The sequence below is a fragment of the Bufo bufo genome, chromosome 1, assembly GCF_905171765.1.
Source record: "Bufo bufo chromosome 1, aBufBuf1.1, whole genome shotgun sequence".
NCBI lineage: Eukaryota > Metazoa > Chordata > Amphibia > Anura > Bufonidae > Bufo > Bufo bufo.
In genome coordinates, this window is record NC_053389.1 from 695536875 (window position 1) to 695557336 (window position 20462).

The 20462-nt window shown below is 43.6% G+C and overlaps 1 protein-coding gene across 1 annotated transcript in view; it reads right to left on the reverse strand.

Moving 5' to 3' along the window:
• The window catches only part of AGBL1 (AGBL carboxypeptidase 1), a 1172656-nt gene that overhangs the window by 890253 nt on the left and 261941 nt on the right, over positions 1–20462 (reverse strand). Inside the window, exons 13-14 of the mRNA XM_040414188.1 lie at positions 9335–9424; positions 8395–8543 (exon numbers count right to left, since the gene is read on the reverse strand). Of these exons, the coding sequence (XP_040270122.1) occupies positions 8395–8543; positions 9335–9424 (239 nt within the window). The remainder of the gene's footprint in view (positions 1–8394; positions 8544–9334; positions 9425–20462) is intronic.

Sequence of the window (20462 nt, forward strand, 5' to 3'; positions counted from 1 at the left end):
TATAGCTATGATGGCCTGCTGTGTACTACTTATAGCTATGATGGCCTGTTGTGTACTACTTATAGTTATGGTGTCCTCCTGTGTACTACTTATAGCTATGATGGCCTGCTGTGTACTACTTATAGCTATGATGGCCTGTTGTGTACTACTTATAGTTATGGTGTCCTCCTGTGTACTACTTATAGCTATGATAGCCTGCTGTGTACTACTTATAGTTATGATGGCCTGCTATGTACTACTTATAGCTATGATAGCCTGTTGTGTACTACTTATAGCTATGGTGGCCTGCTGTGTACTACTTATAGCTATGATAGCCTGTTATGTACTACTTATAGCTATGATGGCCTGCTGTGTACTACTTATAGCTATGATGGCCTGTTGTGTACTACTTATGACTATGATAGCCTGTTGTGTACTACTTATAGCTATGGTGGCCTGCTGTGTACTACTTATAACTATGATGGCCTGCTGTGTACTACTTATAGCTATGATAGCCTGCTGTGTACTACTTATAACTATGATGGCCTGTTGTGTACTACTTATAGCTATGATGGCCTGCTGTGTACTACTTATGACTATGATAGCCTGTTGTGTATAATACTTATAGCTATGGTGGCCTGTTGTGTACTACTTATAGCTATGATAGTCTGCTGTGTACTACTTATAGCTATGATAGCCTGTTATGTACTACTTATAGCTATGATGGCCTGCTGTGTACTACTTATAGCTATGATGGCCTGTTGTGTACTACTTATGACTATGATAGCCTGTTGTGTACTACTTATAGCTATGGTGGCCTGCTGTGTACTACTTATAACTATGATGGCCTGCTGTGTACTACTTATAGCTATGATAGCCTGCTGTGTACTACTTATAACTATGATGGCCTGTTGTGTACTACTTATAGCTATGATGGCCTGCTGTGTACTACTTATGACTATGATAGCCTGTTGTGTATAATACTTATAGCTATGGTGGCCTGTTGTGTACTACTTATAGCTATGATAGCCTGCTGTGTACTACTTATAGCTATGATGGCCTGTTGTGTACTACTTATAACTATGGTGGCCTGTTGTGTACTACTTATAGCTATGATAGCCTGCTGTGTACTACTTATAACTATGATAGCCTGCTGTGTACTACTTATAGCTATGATAGCCTGCTGTTTACTACTTATAACTATGATAGCCTGCTGTGTACTACTTATAGCTATGATGGACTGTTGTGTACTACTTATAGCTATGATAGCCTGCTGTGTACTACTTATAGCTATGATGGCCTGCTGTGTACTACTTATAGCTAGAGTTGAGCGAACCCGAACTGTAAAGTTCGGGTGCGTACCGAACTTTAGATTTTTCAGCACCCGGACCCGAACCCGAACAATTACGTAAACGTTCGGGTTCAGTGTTCGGCGATTTCTATGGCGGTTTTTGAAAGGCTGCAAAGCAGCCAATCAACAAGCGTCATACTACTTGCCCCAAGAGGCCTACTATTGGCATGGCTGTGATTGGCCAACTGCAGCATGTGACCCAGCCTCTATATAAGCTGGAGTCACGTAGCGCCACCCGTCACTCTGCTCGGATTAGTGTAGGGATAGGCTGCAGCTGCTGTGAGGGAGAGATCAGGGAGGAATCTTATGAAGAACTGCTTCTTTACTTGGCGATCTACAGCAAATGTGTTTTGTGGGTGCAGTGCACAATTGTTTTAAGCCTGCCCTGAGCCAACTACTACTGAAAACAATTTTTTTTTCCTTCAGTTAGTCAATACATAATCGGCAGCCATTTTATGCAACGATAGTGCACCAGCACAGGATATCTGCATGTCTGCAAGTCCAGAAATACTGCTTTGAGACACTGGGGTTAAAAAAAACCTCTGTTTCATATAGTGCACATCTAGGATTATCGCTGCATAAGTGACTGTTCAATTTAGGCCAGAAATACGGCTTTCTCATACTGGGGCATACTGGGGTGGAAAAAAAAACTCTGTTTCATATAGTGCACATCTAGGATTATAGGTGCATAAGTGAGTGTCACATTTAGGCCTGAAATACAGCTTTAATATACTGGGGCATGCTGGGTGAAAAAAAAAAAACTCTGTTTCATAATGTGCACATCTAGGATTATAGCTGTACAAGTGACTGTTCAATTTAGACCAGAAATACGGCATTCTCATACTGGGGCATACTAGGGTGAAAAAAAAACCTCTGTTTCATATAGTGCACATCTAGGATTATCGCTGCATAAGTGACTGTTCAATTTAGACCAGAAATATGGCATTCTCATACTGGGGCATACTGGGTGAAAAAAATAACTCTGTTTCATATAGTGCACATCTGTGATTATAGGTGCATAAGTAAGTGTTACATTTAGGCCAGAAATACAGCTTTGGCATACTGGGGCATACTGGGTGAAAAAAAATACTCTGTTTCATATTGTGCACATCTAGGATTATCGCTGCATAAGTGACTGTTCAATGTAGACCAGAAATACGGCATTCTCATACTGGGGCATACTGGGGTGAAAAAAATACTCTGTTTCATATTGTGCACATCTAGGATTATCGCTACATAAGTGACTGTTCAATGTAGACCAGAAATATTTGGTCGGGCCTAATGCCGTTTTATGGATGGTAAAGCCTGAGCAAGTACAGGCGCTAGTCAATTGGGTGGCCGACAGTGGATCCAGCACGTTCACATTATCTCCCACCCAGTCTTCTGCAGAAAGCGCACAGGTGGCGCCTGAAACCCATGCCCATCAGTCTGTCACATCACCCCCGTGCATATCAGGGAACCTGTCTGAGCCTCAAGTCATGCAGCAGTCTCTTATGCTGTTTGAAGACTGCTGGCAGGGTTTCCTAAGTGCATCCACCTAGCCCTTCCCCAGGGGTGAAAGACATAGAATGCACTGACACACAACCACTTATGTTTCCTGATGAGGACATGGGAATACCACCTCAGCACGTCTCTGATGATGATGAAACACAGGTGCCAACTGCTGCGTCTTTCTGCAGTGTGCAGACCGAAAAGGATGTCAAGGAGTAAGACTGGGTGGAAGATGATGCAAGGGACGATGAGGTCCTAGACCCCATATGGAATGAAGGTCGTGCCACTGACTTTCAGAGTTCAGAGGAAGAGGCAGTGGTGAGACCGAGCCAACAGCGTAGCAAAAGAGGGAGCAGGGTGCAAAAGCAGAGCAGCCGTCACCAAAACAGTTCGCCTGCTACTGGCCACCATCACCAGGGACCGAGCACACCAAAGGCAGCTTCAAGGAGTTCCCTGGCATGGCACTTCTTCACACAATGTGCTGACGACAAGACCCGAGTGGTTTGCATGCTGTGCCATCAGAGCCTGAAGCGAGGCATTAACGTTCTGAACCTTAGCACAACCTGCATGACCAGTCATCTACATGCGAGACACAGGCTGCAGTGGAGTAAGCACCTTCAAAACCAAGAAAGGGCTCCGGCCCCTCCTGCTCCCTCTTCTGCTGCTGCCTTGGCCTCTTCCTCCGCCTCGGGAGGAACGTTGGCACCTGCCGCCCAGCAAACAGAGGATGTGCCACCAACACCACCACCTCCGTCACCAAGCATCTCCACCATGTCACACTGAAGCGTTCAGCTCTCCATCTCACAAACCTTGGAGAGAAAGCGTAAATTCCCACCTAGCCACCCTCGATCCCTGGCCCTGAATGCCAGCATTTCTAAACTACTGGCCTTTGAAATGCTGTCATTCAGGCTGGTGGAGACGGACAGCTTCAAACAGCTCATGTCACTTGCTGTCCCACAGTACGTCGTTCCCAGCCTCCACTACTTCTCCAGGAGAGCCTTGCCCTCCCTGTACAACCAACTATCGGATAAAATCAAGCGTGCACTGCACAACGCCATCTGTGGCAAGGTCCGCCTAACCACAGATACGGCCAGGGACGCTATATCTCCCTAACTGCACACTGGGTAAATGTAGTGGCGGCTGGGCCCCAGGCGGAGAGCTGTTTGGCGCACGTCCTTCTGCCGCCAAGGATCGCAGGGCATCATTCTTTGCCTCCTGTTGCCTCCTCTTCCTACTCGGCTTCCTCCTCCTCTTCTACCACTTCCTCATCCGGTCAGCGACAGACCTTCACCACCAACTTCAGCACAGCCAGGGGTAAACGTCAGCAGGCCGTTCTGAAACTGATGTGTTTGGGGGACAGGCCCCACACCGCACAGGAGTTGTGGCGGGGTATAGAACAACAGACCGACGAGTGGTTGCTGCCAGTGAGCCTCAAGCCCGGCCTGGTGGTGTGCGATAATGGGCGAAATCTCGTTCCAGCTCTGGGACTAGCCGGTTTGACGCACATCCCTTGCCTGGCGCATGTGCTGAATTTGGTGGTGCAGAAATTCATTCACAGCTAGTGATGAGCGGCAGGGGTCATATTCGAATTCGCGATATTTCGCGAATATTTTGTAGAATATTAGTCGAATATTCGCAAATTCAACTATTCGTTATATTCTACGATTTTTTTTACTCGAAAAATCGGCAAGGTAATGATCGTGTAATATGCGAATTTTCGTAATGCGAATTTTAGTAATGCTAATTTTTTTACCTTACAACTATTAGACAAAGAAGATTATAGCACTATATAAGCTAAATTGCTCTATATTAGCTTTTTTTTTTTTTAATATTCGCTATATTGCTATAACTTTCTTTTTTCGAATATTCGTAATATTCTAAAACAAGAATATATAGCAATATAGCGAATATAAAAAAAAAAACGAATATAGAGCAATTTAGCTAATATAGTGCTATAATCTTCTTTGTCTAATAGTTGTAATTTTTTTCTCATCTGAAGTTCAGATTGTAAAAAAATTACAACTATAAAAAAAAGATTATAGCACTATATTAGCTAAATTGCTCTATATTCGTTTTTTTCGAATATTCGCTATATTGCTATATATTTTTATTTTAGAATATTACTAATATTCGAAAAAACAAAGTTATAGCACTATAGCGAATATTCTAAAAAAACAAAAACAAATATACAGCAATTTAGCTAATATAGTGCTATAATCTTTTTTTTTAATAGTTGTAATTTTTTTCCAATCTGAACTTCAGATGAGAAAAAAATTACAACTATTAGACAAAAAAGATTATAGCACTATATTAGCTAAATTGCTCTATATTCTTTTTTTTTTTCTTCGAATATTCGCTATATTGCTATATATTCTTGTTTTAGAACATTAGAAAAAATAGATTAGAATAGTTGAAAAAATCGCAATAAAAATTTGCATTACGAAAATTCGCAAACAACACTACTCCTAAAGTCAAATATACTGCAGCCTTCTTATTGGCCCACAAGCTAGAAGCAGGGAGGGATCATGTGTACTGATTAAAAAAAAAAATTGAATATTCTAAATTACGAATATATATCACTATATTCGAAATATTCGCAAATTTTCAAAGTACCTATATTTGCGATAAAAATTTGAAATTCGAATATTCGTGATCAACACTATTCACAGCTACCCCGACATGTCAGAGCTGCTGCATAAAGTGCGGGCCGTCTGTGCGCGCTTCCAGCGTTCTCATCCTGCCGCCGCTCGGCTGTCTGCTCTACAGCGTAACTTCGGCCTTCCCACTTACCGCCTCATATGCGACGTGCCCACCAGGTGGAACTCCACCTTGCACATGCTGGAGAGACTGTGCGAGCAGCAGCAGGCCATAGTGGAGTTTCAGCTGCAGCACGCACGGGTGAGTCGCACTGCGGAACAGCACCACTTCACCATCAATGACTGGGCCTCCATGCAAGACCTGTGTGCCCAGTTGCGCTGTTTCGAGTACTCCACCAACATGGCCAGTGGCGATGACGCCGTTATCAGCGTTACAATACCACTTCTATGTCTCCTTGAGAAAACACTTAGGGCGATGATGGAAGAGGATATGGTCCAGGACGAGGAGGAGGAAGAGGCGTCATTTCTAACACTTTCAGACCAGTCTTTTAGAAGTGGCTCAGAGGGAGGTTTTTTGCAACAGCAGAGGCCAGGTACAAATTTGGCCAGCCAGGGCCCACTACTGGAGGAGGAGGAGGAGGATGATGATGAGGAGGAAGATGAGGATGAAGCATGTTCACAGCGGGGTGGCACCCAACGCAGCTCGGGCCCATCCCTGGTGCGTGGCTGGGGGGATATGGAGGACGCAGACGATACGCCTCCCACAGAGGACAGCTTGTCCTTACCTCTGGGCAGCCTGGCACACATGAGCGACTACATGCTGCAGTGCCTGCGCAACGACTGCAGAGTTGCCCACATTTTAAAATGTGCTGACTACTGGGTGGCCACCCTGCTGGATCCCCGTTAATTCCCTCACTGGAGCGTGACTGGAAGATGCGCGACTACAGGTGCACGCTGGTAGACGCGCTCCTGAGAGCATTCCCGACTGACGCCGGGGGACAAGTGAAAGCACAAGGCGAAGGCAGGGGAGGAGGAAGAGGTTGCCAATGCAGCTGTGTCAGCGCCAGCACCTCAGAAGGCAGGGTTAGCATGGCCGACTTGTGGAAAAGCTTTGTCACCTCGCCGCAACAACCGGCCCCAACTGCTGATATGGAGCGTGTTAGCAGGAGGCAGCATTTGAACAACATGGTGGAACAGTACCTGTGCACACGCTTACACGTACTGACTGATGGTTCTTCCCAATTCAACTTCTAGGTCTCCAAATTGTCCACATGGCCAGAGCTTGCCCTGTATGCCTTGGAGGTGCTGGGCTGCCCTGCAGCCAGTGTACTCTCTGAACGTGTATTTAGCACAGCAGGAGGCATCATTACAGACAGACGCAGCCGTCTGTCCACAGCCAACGTGGACAAGCTCACGTTCATTAAAATGAACCAGGCCTGGATCCCAAAAGACTTGTCTGTACCTTGTGCAGAATAGACAGTTCTAACAGCCTCAACCCTCCATCCTTGTACTCAAGTGCACTTATTCCTTTTTTTTTTATATATATGTCCCAATATTTTGGGTGATACCCCTATGTAAAAATGCAAAATAACACACATCTCTGTTGGCTACCTATTCCTCCTTCGCCGCCGCTTCCACCTAGACCGCCACGTGAGCCTACACCGCCACATCCACCCATTCACCGCCTCCTCAATCTCTTCCTCCTACATCATTCCTAATTTTTATTGTTTATATTTTTATATGTTTTTTTAATTCATTTCCCTATCCACATTTGTTTGCAGAACATTTGCCATGCTCTTAAGCACATTTTGCTGCCTTTTGGAGCCCTCTAGCTCTTTCCAGGGCTATTTTAGAGCCATTTTAGTGGCCAAAAGTTCGGGTCTTTTTTTTCAAGTTCGGCCGAACCTGCCGAACCCGAACATCCAGGTGTCCGCTCAACTCTACTTATAGCTATGATAGACTGTTGTGTACTACTTATATCTATGATGGCCTGCTGTGTACTACTTATAGCTATGATAGCCTGCTGTATACTACTTATAACTATGATAGCCTTCTGTGTACTACTTATGGCTACGATGGCCTAATGTGTACTACTTATAGCTATTATAGCCTGCTGTGTACAATTTTTTTCTATGATAGTGTCACAGATTTACAGAGACATATGGAGGTCCCCGCGACAGTGAGTGGCAGGAGATCTTTGAGACTGGCAACATGTGGTTTGGTATGACATGTTTACCTTGTGGATCAATAGGTGTCTGTGTTTCTGGTACTGGCCACACCCTTAACCTCCAGGTATTGCTATTGTGGTCATTTAACTTTTCCTATTTAAAGTTGTCTCTCCCACAATGCTGTGCGGTTTATAACTTCAGTTGGACCTGTGGATAGCTGGTGTTTTCATCTCGACTGAGTTCCTGGTGCTGCCATAGCTTCTTGGAAGTTAAGTGCTACCTTTTCCTTTGTATTTTGGCTTTTCTGTGTGTTACATTTCTTTGGCGTTTTGTATTAGGCCTTAGGGAGACTCCCGTTCATCCTTCCTTTTGGAGGACCAGGATGTCTCATTCCTGTAATTAGTACCAGGGTCCTTTAGGGTTAGATAGGACTTTAGGTATTCCTGTGTATGAACTCACCTACGGTACCTCTGGGGTCTGTTCATACTGGTAGTCAGTCAGGGCTTTGATTAGAGTTTTCACTAGGAGGTGTCCATCTTCCATCCCTAGTTTTCAGGCCTTATTCCCTTTTACATTTCCCTCCTATGTTTGGTGTGGGAGGAGCGTGACAGATAGCTAGATGTGTACTACTTATAGCTATGATACCCTCCTGTGTATGACTTATAGCTATGATGCCTCCTGTGTATGACTTATAGCTATGATAGCCTTCTGTGTACTACTTAGAGCACAAATGACAGTAAAACATTAATCTCTTCAAACTGTAATTCATGACTTTATATGGAAACCTTGAATTCCCATAGGTGCTTACCATAATTAAATTGGCTGTTCATCTTTTCACAGTTAATGACATTGAAGCGGTAAGGGACATTAGATCTCATTGCACTAACTTCAAAGTAGAACCACTGGTGATGTTGGTCAGTGTTAACATCTGCATTCATGATCAGGTCATATTCAAATCTATTAGAGAAGAAAGATTTCAAGACTATTATCTATAAAAACAACTCATAGATATATAGGTCATCGATTTCTGATAGGTGGGGGTCCAATTCACAGCGCCTCAGCAGATCAGCAGTTTGAAGCACCGTGGCGCTCCATTCAGCTCTGAGGCCTTTTCCTGCTCATGTTTATCAGTCACATGGCCTATGTGCAGTTTAGTCCCATTGAAGTGAAAGGGCCCAGGCTGCAATGCCAGCAACTACTGTAAGCTAGTCCAAAAAAAGTAAACATTTACTTGTGTGACTTTTTGAAGTCAGAAGTCTGAGCGCTAGGAGTGATAAATTCAACCCAAGGTTTGCAGAATAATGTTACAAAGAACCATTTAAAACAAGCCTCTAGTTTCAGCCATTCTTAATAGTGAATGAAAAAAACTTATATCCATATTTCAATTAAAAGGACAATTATCTGCATTCATACAGTAAAACATTGGGGAAGATTTACAAGGCTAAATGAACCAGAATTCTGATTTAATAATTAGCACCAAAAACTGATGTACATGCCTTTAACCATATTTATTACAGGGCACATTTATGAAACTGTTTAAAAGAAAATTGTCTTTGTCGCCCACAACACCCAATCACAGTGCAGCTTTCATTTTGTAAAAGCAGACTGTTTTACTGTTAGACAGTTCCATATGTGTTTCAGGCACTTTTTAGCCACAATCTAAGCAGGGATTAGCTGATAGTTTATCCCTAGTTTACACACTAGTTACACACTAGTTTATGGTTTTCACACATAGCCTGTTTACTTACTCACGAACTTGTATTGCTTTTCGAAGGTTTCCAGATTCAAACTTGGAAAAGAACTTAAGGCAATTCATCTTTTCCGAACCTTCTGCAACACTGAAAAATGAGAACTGTCTTAATGAGCATAATCTCCATAGGAATGAGTGTAACAGATTAATAAATGACAGAAGTCCAAATTGAAGCTGTTCATCTTCACTTTCAGTAATTATAATAGAACCCAATACATAATCGTCGACCTTTCACTAACCTTCACCTTCTGGCTTCCTGCTCAACAGCTCCAATTTTGACATCTTTCCCCCTTACCTTACCATATCTAAAATGTCTCCTGAACTTCAAAACTTTCATGAACAATAGGGGAAATTCATTATTCCCCCAACAGGGATTTGCAACTTTTCAATGCCATTGTGACTTTTCTAATTGCAATTGTCGTTTACACCGACCTTGTCAATTTCCCCCAGAAATTTATGCCAGCAACATGCATAAATAATAACTGAAATCTACAGCAGGTCAGTGCTTCCATACATTTCATTACAGCACTCGGACTGCGGGACGAGCCATATAATTTATGACAAGGCCTGTTCCTCATCATAAATTATATGGCTCCCCTGGCAGAGCAGGCCCCATCAAGCCCAGCGTACAACGTAGAAGACATCGGTCTAATGAATCAGGGCCTACATATTTCCTAGAGACATTTTCCTTACTGCTCTAAGAGTCAGTTTTCGATTGATATCAACATAAAAAAGTCCAATACTGTATGATGAACAAACTTAGGACACGGTGTGGCATTGGTCAGAATTAGTGTACTACCATAGACAAATATAGGGTAATTTATAATTTATGTGCTGTCAGTGGCAAGAGGAGAGTAAGCTAATTCCAGACACCTTTGGTGGCAGATTACCTTCCATGGGAAAAAATATTTTGGCACTACCCAATATACATATACATACTGTACTACAGTTGGCTCCTCTCACTAAAATCGGCAGCTCTGACAAACTTTTCTATTAATCTGGCTAACTTGTGTATGTACCTTAATAAAACATCCTAGTGTGTTATGATGGTTCTTTGTGCCCGCCACCTTCCCACTTTCCAAGGTAGGCACGGGCACCACATCGCCTAAATAGCTGTTGCCAAGCGCCCATCCCCCGCTGATCCTCCTCTTCCTTACAGTAGTGGGTCGGTGCCATAGTTCCGTGTCCCCCACTGTAAGCCACAGCCTTGCTTTCTGTTTCATGTAGGGTGATCATGCACGCTCCCTGGCTCTTAAGGGCCAGCGCACAAATACACCAATCTTCTCTAGCCAATGACTGGAAACCTTTGGGTACTTAAGATACCTTTCCCAAGGCAGAGGTTCCTGAGCCATAGGTCCCTTGCTAGACCCTGCAAAAGAGATATAACCTGTTTGTCTGCCCATGTACTGATTTCTACCTTATTTCCAGATTCTTAGCCATTGCCACCTGACCCAACCCATTTCTGTTCACCCGACTGATCCTAAGCCACCTGCCCTTACCTTTAGACTGTTTTACAGATTTGCACAATCTCTGCCTGCCTTGACCTAGGCCTGTTTCCTGAGTATGAGTATTACCTGATAACACAGTGCTTCACACAAGTGTCTCTGACACCCGTGGGTCAGCAGTCAACTACACCAGGACTATTTTAAGAGGTAGCAGACTGGTGCCTCTCCTACAACAAACACCAGATCCCTGTATAGTGGTTAAAGTGTAAAAAACAGGAGATTGTCAGCATAATGCCCTTAGGACTAGCTCAAAGTCAAACTGATTGGTTGGTACAGTGGATCCGCACCTACTTTCGTAACAGTGTGTATGGTAGTTCCCAGCATGTAGGCTATATATAGAGACCATATTTACAACAAGGTGCATGAAGGCACACCCTTAAGGTAACCGGAAGGAGAGGGATATAACTTGACAGAGAAAACTACTAATTTATATTAATTCTTTCACCTTACAGCTGTTGCCAGCTAACTGCTTGAAGATTCAGCAGCAGAAGAGAAGGATGGGGGCAGGGTCTTAGCAGACAACTGTCTATCACAAACATCTATAAGCAGAATTACTGCTGTAACCACTACTGCGACAGGGCATCTAAGCAGTTTTCTGATGTTAGACCAGTTTCAAACACACAATGTTGTTAATGTAGTGCGGTGTGTGTCTATATGTAAATAAATTTATATAACCTTTTGATATAAATATATATAGATATAGCAGTAATAATAGACTGTAGACTATTTGTGTGATAAATTCAATTATTGTTCAATACGCAGTTTATAGTCCCTTTGGTCGCCGCCGTAATCATTCATCGCACATAGTTCAGGAAAAGGTAGAGCAACAGATAGTTTGTATTTATAGTATAAATAGGCGGAGTTATCAATAAACAACTCACGCCAATTTATGAATATTAATTATTGATATTAACCTAAAATATTAATAATTAATATTTTCTCTTACATTGGCGAGCCAGGCCCACTGCTAGGAATTTGTTTCTGTGTTTGGCTTTGGTGAAGAAAATCGTTTACTCTGTGAACTAGTCAAGGCAAGAGAGACACGGACAGTGGTTTCTGTGCGTCCAGAGCCTGATAGTTCAGAGCTAAACACAAGGTAATATCTACAGCAGAGAACCTAATTTTAACGATTTTCTGTTGCCTTACACGAACCTTGAATACGTGCGAGCATATGGAAGAAGTTGCATACAGTCGCTTTGAGAGAACCATCGCTGTTGTAGCTGATCATAAGAAGTACGGCTGGATGGGAGAAGGCGTTCCGGGTACTAGAGGATCTCCTCCAAGCAGCAAACCAAGGACAGGAAAAGACAGCACCAAAGAAGATTGTATCTCAACAAGACGTGAGTATGGACTTCTCGACACTACTGCACTTAGCTAAACACAGCACATTTAACCCCATCCTCCCCACCACTTACAAGTCAGCAGAAATGCTGTGCTCCAATTTGTTGACATAGGCTTGTAGTTATGACAAGATCTGTATTAACAAACGGATGGTATTGAATAAGGCGACCAAACGGCTTCAGATGTTAGGCAAACTTGTGTATACATTTGAGGATAGCATTTGCAAGCCAAAGCGTGTTGCACTGGTGTCTCGGTCAACAGAGACAATTCCTTCGACCATTTATTGTCAGTGTTGAGCCAGTAATTCGATCCAGGTCTCGGGATTGCAGGAACAGCTGACAGAGAATGTACAATCTATGGTTGACTGAGACACTCAGGTGGCTAAAACAGAGTCACAGTTAGTAGAGCTGCAGAGGCAGAAGGAGGAAATTGAGGCTCAGTTGACTCAGTCGTATGCTGAGTAGTGATGAGCGGCAGGGGTCATATTCGAATTCGCGATATTTCGCGAATATTTTGTAGAATATTCGGCGAAAATTTGAAAATTTGAGATTTTTTTTTTACTCAAAAAATCGGAAAGGTAATGATTGTGTAATATGCGAATTTTCGGAATTCGAATTTTTTATTGCGAATTTTTCAACATACAACTATTAGACAAAGAAGATTATATCACTATATTAGCTAAATTGCTCTATTCGATTTTTTTCGAATATTCTCTATATTGCTATAACTTCGTTTTTTTGAACATTCGTAATATTCTAAAACAAGAATATATAGCAATATAGCGAATATTCAAAAAAACGAATATAGAGCAAAATTCGCAAACACTACTACTCCTAAAGTCAAGTATATTGCAGCCTTCTTATTGGCCCACAAGCTAGAAGCAGTGAGGGATCATGTGTACTGATAAAAAAAATAAAAATAAAAATGTGAAAAAAAAATAAAATCCGAAAAAATTTGAATATTCGAAATTTCGAATATATCTAACTATATTCGAAATTTTTGAGAATTTTCGAAGTACCTATATTCGCGATAAAAATTCGAAATTCGAATATTCGTGATCAACACTAATGCTGAGATCAAGGCCTTCAAGGAACAGGCTGCCTCTACTGATCTGATGGTAGCCAAATTGAATGATGAGGTTGCTGTAAGATCCCAGATAAGTACTGGCATGCAACATATTTTCAGAAAAATTTAAAAAATTGTGCCGCCCCTTTTTTTTCCCTTAAAGTCAGGGCCAGAATCTCCAAAAATGTTGTGCTGTCCGGTGCAAAAAGGAGGAATATCAGTCTGTGATAGGCCAAATCTCCCAAAATTTGAGCCTGTCCAGAATAACAGAGATTGTTCCCTGACTCTGGGAAAAAGAAATATTGTGAAGAGTGCGTCCCTTAGGATGGAACAATTCAGGAAAAGGGAGCACGACGGAAGTGTAGAGCTAAGCAATGCAGGGCAAACATCAGATGTTTTGCATGTGCTGGCTTAGGTCATATAGGGAAACATTGTGAATCAGGTAAGGACAAAACACTGAGGACAGGAAGCCAAGTCAGGTGTTTCAGGTGTGGGAACAAAGGACATATTGCAAGGAATTGCCCTTGTGCAAGTAAATGCAATGTGTAGTAGCCAAGTAACAAATCATGCAGTGGGGCCTAGTCAGCTTGGCCATAAAGGGGTTACCTCTCAGCAGCATACGCCTCACCAGGTGCTGAGGGGTCAAAATGGCCAATCTAGGCTAGGAAATATTTGACACCCCTGTACTATTTGTTACACCGTTTGATCCCCGTGTATTATCATGTCATGTGTTTTTGTTATCTGGTTGTATGTTTTTCTTGATGTTGATGATGGTAGTCCTTATTTAAGAATGTTTTTCGCCCTGCTGATTTTTGTAGTTTGCATTCCCTGCTGTGAGTCCGGGCGCAGCTGTTTTTGATTTATTCTTGTGTCCCCTTTGAGTAAGAACGGTGTTATACTGTGGACTGAGGAAGGTGTTGGTTTGCGGGCAGGTGACATTGGTACACAATATAGTGGGATGTTACAATGTGCAACCAAGGTCTCAGATCGATACAGGTAACACTGTTTTGCTTAAGGTTTTCGGTAGGGCTGTTTTTTTACTGGGGACTGGGGCGGAAAGACAACATTGGTGTGATGTTGCACTGTGCACTTACTTTCTAGTCCGATCAGGTAACACAGCTCTGATTGGGATTGGATGCAGAGTGATTGACAGCAGAGTGTAGCCTGTGTTTGTGTTGTGGAGTACTGAAGAGTCAAGGCATGACTTATGCCATGGATTCTGCTGGCCTCCACAAGACATGATGACAGGGGGAAATCAGCCTGAGTACACATGAGTAAGACAGGGATACAGTGCCATCAAGAACAAGATGGTGCTTTGTCCACAGCTCCCCTCGGATATCCTAACCTATTAGGGTGACCATCCTTATCTGTTGGTGCAGAGGCATGTGTAAGCAGAGGACGCGATCTGCTGATAGTTGGGTGTTTACACACCAGTGTTAGGATAACGAGGGGTCCTGTGAGATGAAGGTCAGCCCAATACCTTTCTCTACTCTTGGGTCAAAGGTATTGGTGCTGGTATTAGACAACTAATTGCACTATGAGGGGGCATTTTCTTCTGTCCTAGGAATGAGTACAATAGAGCAGAAGGAAAAATCCCATTGACGCCAGAGAAGAGACCTGATAGCCGCCCTGACACCCTCGTGAGGCTCCAAAGGATCTCACTCGGTTTTGGCAGTCAGTTCCAGCGACTCTTGTTAGACTTCCGCAAAGAAGAAATTCTCAGAGGTCTTCAAGAGACTGAGAACAAAGCCACAATCCAGCAGGAGCATTACAGGATAACTAGGATCTCCCATGCCTTAGAAAAGGACCCCAAGATTTTATGGTTGGAGAGTCTATTTGGCTACAGTCCAAAGGTTCTACAATCTCTTGATACACCCAGTGAACGTTCTTCTGGTTCTGGTTATCATCATTTACATGGGACTGTGACCGGAGGGTCAAGGGACTTGCTGACCAGTTACACCAGAACCAGACAGAACTTTACAAAGCTAACTGTAGAAGGAGGCTCAGGACGTAACTCCAGTAAAATCCTGAAGCCAGGAATCTCATGGACATGAGAGACAGCGAAGGAGAAGGTTCAGGGTCTAATTTCTGAGAAGCTCGGAAACCTTATGACTTATATGTATGGTTATGGGTGTTCGGGACAGGATTTCAAACTAGTCCTGAAACTCCATAATGTCGTATTTGCATTAATTATATCACTGTCATATTGGTTTGGCAGTGTTGGGTGGGGGAGGATCTGTTTTTGTGTTAATGGGGAAAAGAGTAGATCCCCTAGGGGCAGGCCCCCTCCTCTACTAGTTATTTGCCACCTTACCCTAAAAACTGTGAAGTTCGTAATGGTTGGACTGAATGTCAGTTAGTGCGATTGTTCTTTCCCGCAGTTAGAATTTAGGTACTGTGACATCGCCTCTTATTCAGAAATTCTGACCTGCCTTGTAAAGACCTACATATCTGTCCATGGGAGAACCTCCTCAATGAGAGATTCTTCAATCAATATGAAAGGAGAAGTGTGGGACGAAAGTCGTGCCGTTGCTAACAGGAGGCCATTCCAAGGTGGACCGTACCCCAGAAAGAAGGTGACATGTGGATCGACCTGGAGACTGTGAGGGTGAAGCCATCTCAGAGTCTGACTAATAAAAGATGACAGTGGGAGCAGCTGATACCTGAAGATCGACACTGAAAGCAGAAATTAAAGGAGGCCAGTCCTAGGTTGCTACATGGATCGAACTAGAGACTGTGAGGGTGAAGCCATTCCAGAGTCAGAAAAAGACTACATTGGGAGTGGCTGATACCTGAAGCCAAGGAAGTTCCAGAGCAAGATCTACAGAGAAGAAGACGGTGTATTCTGGATGGAGACGTTTGGTTATGTTGAAGGGCAGGTCGGAGGCATCAGTCGCGATGGGTGATGTCTAGGTACCTAAGGGCCGGATTATACTTCAGTCCTTCCTGAACTGTTACCAACAGTGAGTAAAGTTGAGGAGGCAAATACATCCCAACACTTCCCTCAAACCTTATTGTCGTGTTCTCGACAACAAGGGGATTGTAGAGGGAAGTGCCAGGTAGTTATATATCTATATATATATATATTAAAATCCCTGTGTGCGTGCGCGTTGTCCGTGTGTGTGTCACCAGTTTTGCACTGGCCATGCACAGCGTGGCGTCCAATCATGACACAGCGCTCCACACGGACACAGCGCTACACACACATTTCTCTGCTCTTGCCACAGCAGCCGTGAAGGAGATGCAGAGCGCAGAACACCCCTCTCCCCTTTCAGGATGGCATCATATGGTTTTTGGAGGGCAGATTTCACTGGGATAATTTTAAGTCGCCATGTCACATTTGAAGACCCCCTGATGTACCCCAGAGTAGAAACTCCAAAAAAGTGACCCTATTTTGGAAACTACACCCCCCAAGGTATTCAAAAGTGATTTTACAAACATTGTTAACTCTTTACGTGTTCCACAAGAATTAAAGGAAAATGTAGATGAAATTTCAGATCACTTTTGTTGGCAGATTTTCCATTTTAATAAATTTTTTCCGGTAACAAAGCAAGGGTTAACAGCCAAACAAAACTCAATATTTATTACCCTGATTCTGTAGTTTACAGAAACACCCCATTTGTGATCGTAAACTTCTGTTCGAGTACACGGCAGGGCGCAGAAGGAAAGGAGCACCATGTGGTTTTTGGAGGGCAGATTTCACTGGGATAATTTTAAGTTGCCATGTCACATTTGAAACTCCAAAAAAGTTACTCCATTTTGCAAACTATGGGATAACGTGGCAGTTTTGTTGGTACAACTTTAGGGTGCATATTATTTTTGGTTGCGTTATATTGCACTTCTTGTGAGGTAAGGTAACAAAAAATAACTGTTTTGGCACCATTTTTTTTTTTTGTTATTTATGATAATTATCTTACAGGTTAGATCATGTGCTACTTTTATAGAGCAGGTTGTTACGGACGCGACAATACCAAATATGACTACTTTTTTAGGTTGGTTGTTACAGTTTTACATAAAAAATTATTTGTGTCTCCATATTCTGAAATCCATAATTATTTTTCTTTTTTGGATGAATGTCTTATGTAGTGTCTACGTTTTTTCGGTATGAGATGATGGTTTGATTGGTACTATTTTAGGGTGCATATGACTTTTTGATCGCTTGGTATTACACTTTTTGTTATGTAAATTGACAAAAAATGGCTTTTTCGACACAGTTTTTATCATATTTTTTTACGGTGTCCATCTGAGCAGTTAGTTCATGTGATATTTTTATACAGCATGTTGTTACGAACGCGGCAATACCTAATATGTCTACTTTTTATTTATTTAAGTTTTACACAATAAAAGCATTTTTGAAACAAAAAAATCATGTTTTAGTGTCTGCATATTCTAAGAGCCATAGTTTTTTAAATTTTTTGCCCAATTGTTTTATATAGGGGCCCATTTTTTCGGGATGAGGTGACGGTGTGAATAGTATTATTTTGTGGGGCATACACCTTTTTGATCGCTTGGTGATGTAAAGTGACAAAAAAATTACTGTTTTAGCACAGTTTTATTTTATTTTTTTCTACAGCTTTCAGTTGAGGGGGTGGATCATGTTATATTTTTATAGAGCCGGTCGTTAAGGGGCGTGGCAATACTCAATATGTCTGGTTTCCTTTTTTTAAATCTTTTTTTACAATTTTATTAGTGTTGGTTGAGAACCAAAGTGCTCGGGTGCTCGAGCTCTAGAGAGCCCTCGAGCACAATGGAAGTCAATAGGAGAACCAGAGCATTAAACCAGGCACCCCCTTCTCTAAAGAGGGGAGGGTTTCCGGTTCACAGGGAAAGGTCAGAAATTGAAGGAAACACCACTGAAATGGTTCGGGAACAGCATGGGGAGAATGTCTGGATGCATCTTCTACTCCCAGGTCGCTGCTGGGAACGATATTGTCGGAGTAGTAAGCCTCTTTTAAAGACTGACAATAACACGCACAAAACCAAAGATAAAACCGATTTTAGAGGAAAAACTGTTAGGAAACATTCTTTCCTGTATATTTACTTGTATATAAAGTGCAAGTGCTGCCAAAAATTGCAAAGAAGAGGCACTCCGATACAACCTGTATATCACATAAAGGAGGGCCTCATTCACATTGTGGTACAATTGTTCAGGTAGTGGGACTCCTACACTCATAAGGTTTATGCACTAAGCAGAAGCTGTCGATGACTTGCGGAAATGGACACACACGCGGCGCACCTTCACCAGTAGCTCCGGCAAATTGGGGTAGGTTTTGAGAAACCGCTGAACCACTAGGTTGAACACCTGGGCTAGGCATGGTATGTGTGTGAGCTTGCTGAACTCCAAAGCCACCACCAAGTTAGGCCATTATCAGACAAAACCATTTCTGGTTCTAGGTTGAGTGGCGAGAGCCACAGCTCATTCTGGTCCCTTAACCCCTGCCATAGCTCTACGGCGGTGTGCTGTTTGTCACCTAAGAAGATCAGTTTAAGCACGGCCTGTAGCCGCTTCCCCACTGCAGTGCTACCCTGCTTCCAGCTACTGACTGATGTCTGACTGGTTCTGCAAGATGATAATTCAGAGGTGGAAGTGGAGGAGGAGGCGTAGGAGGAGAAGGGGGGGTTGCAGCCATTAGCACAAGTGGTAGCGGAAACCCTGATGGAAGTAGGTCCCGCAATCCTTGGCGTCGGTAGCACCTGTGCCATCCCGGGATACGACTCGCTCCCGGCCTCCACAATGTTCACCCAGTGTGCCGTCAGGAAAATGTTCCGTCCCTGGTCAAAATCACTTGTCCATGTGTCAGTCGTTAAGTGGACCTTCCCAATAACTGCGTTGGTCAGGGCACAGGTGATGTTACGGTACACATGCTGGTGTAAGGCTGGGATGGCACACCGGGAAAAATATTGGCGGCTGGGGACAGAGTAACGTGGGACGGCTAACGCTTTCAGGCTGCGGAAAGCCTCAGTATCCACAAGACTAAATGTCAACATTTCCAGTGCCAGTAATTTGGAATGGTGCGCATTTAGTGCTATGGCCTGTGGGTGGGTGGCTGGGTATTTGCGATTTCGTTCAAAGGCCTGGGGTATAGACATCTGTATGCTGCGGTGGAACACAGAAGTGGATGTGCTGACCAATGGTGCTTGCGAAGGTCCAGGTGCATGGCAGTAGGCATCCAGGCCTGCGTCTTGGACAGGGGATTGGCCAGAACGTAACACAGAGGAAGAGAAGGCAGTGGTGTGACCCTCAGACCCTGATTGTGGAACCAGGCGTTCAGCCCACCTATTAGGGTGCTTTCATGCCATGTGGCAGATCATGCTGGTGGTGGTGAGGTTGCTAGTGTTTACGCCCCTGCTCATTTTGGTACGTTACAGGTTGCAAATGACAATTCTTTTATCATCCACACTTTCCTCAAAAAAACGCCAGACTGCGGAAGACCTACCCCTTGGCAAGGGAGATTGCCGCAAGGGGGTGCTTCGGGGAACAGATGCGGGCCTGTTTGGTGTGGCCTGCCTTCTCCCTTTTGCCACCCCACTGCCTCTTCCAGCCTGTTGCAGTGCTGCGGTTTCCTCCCCCTCTGCACTGCCATCCTCGCTCAGCTTGCCACCTTCCCAGGTTGGGTCAGTGACTTCATCGTCCACCACCTCCTCTTCCACTTCCTCACTCTGGTTATCCTTCTGACTTGTTGACCTAACAACAACCTCATTTATTGACAACTGTGTCTCATCCTCATCATGAACTTCTTCAGACACTAATTGCGGTTGGCTTATTGGCAACTGTGTCTCATCATCATCATCCACCTCGTGAAACACTAATTGCTGTTCCCCACTATCATCTTCTTGTGACTGTGGATGCTCAAGAGTTTGGGAATCAGGGCACAATATCTCCTCATGTTCCTCTTCAAGTGGGCTTGTCGAGAGGCCCAAATCAAGGAATGGCAATGAAAAGAGCTCCTCTGAATATCCGAGTGTGGGATCACTTGTTTGCCAAGACTCTCCATTGTGGGAGGAAGGAGGATCAGGGTGAGTATTCTGTTGATCAGACTCCAGGCTACTGAGAATGGACTTTGTGGAAGACAAGGGTGATGCTTAACCGACTGGAAGCATTATCTGCTGCAATCCAACCGACCACCTGGTGTGACTTTGAGAGTGGTGTCCTGCGCCACCCTGCAAACTGGGACATGAAGCTAGGTATTGTGGATGAGTGTGTTTCTTGCGCTC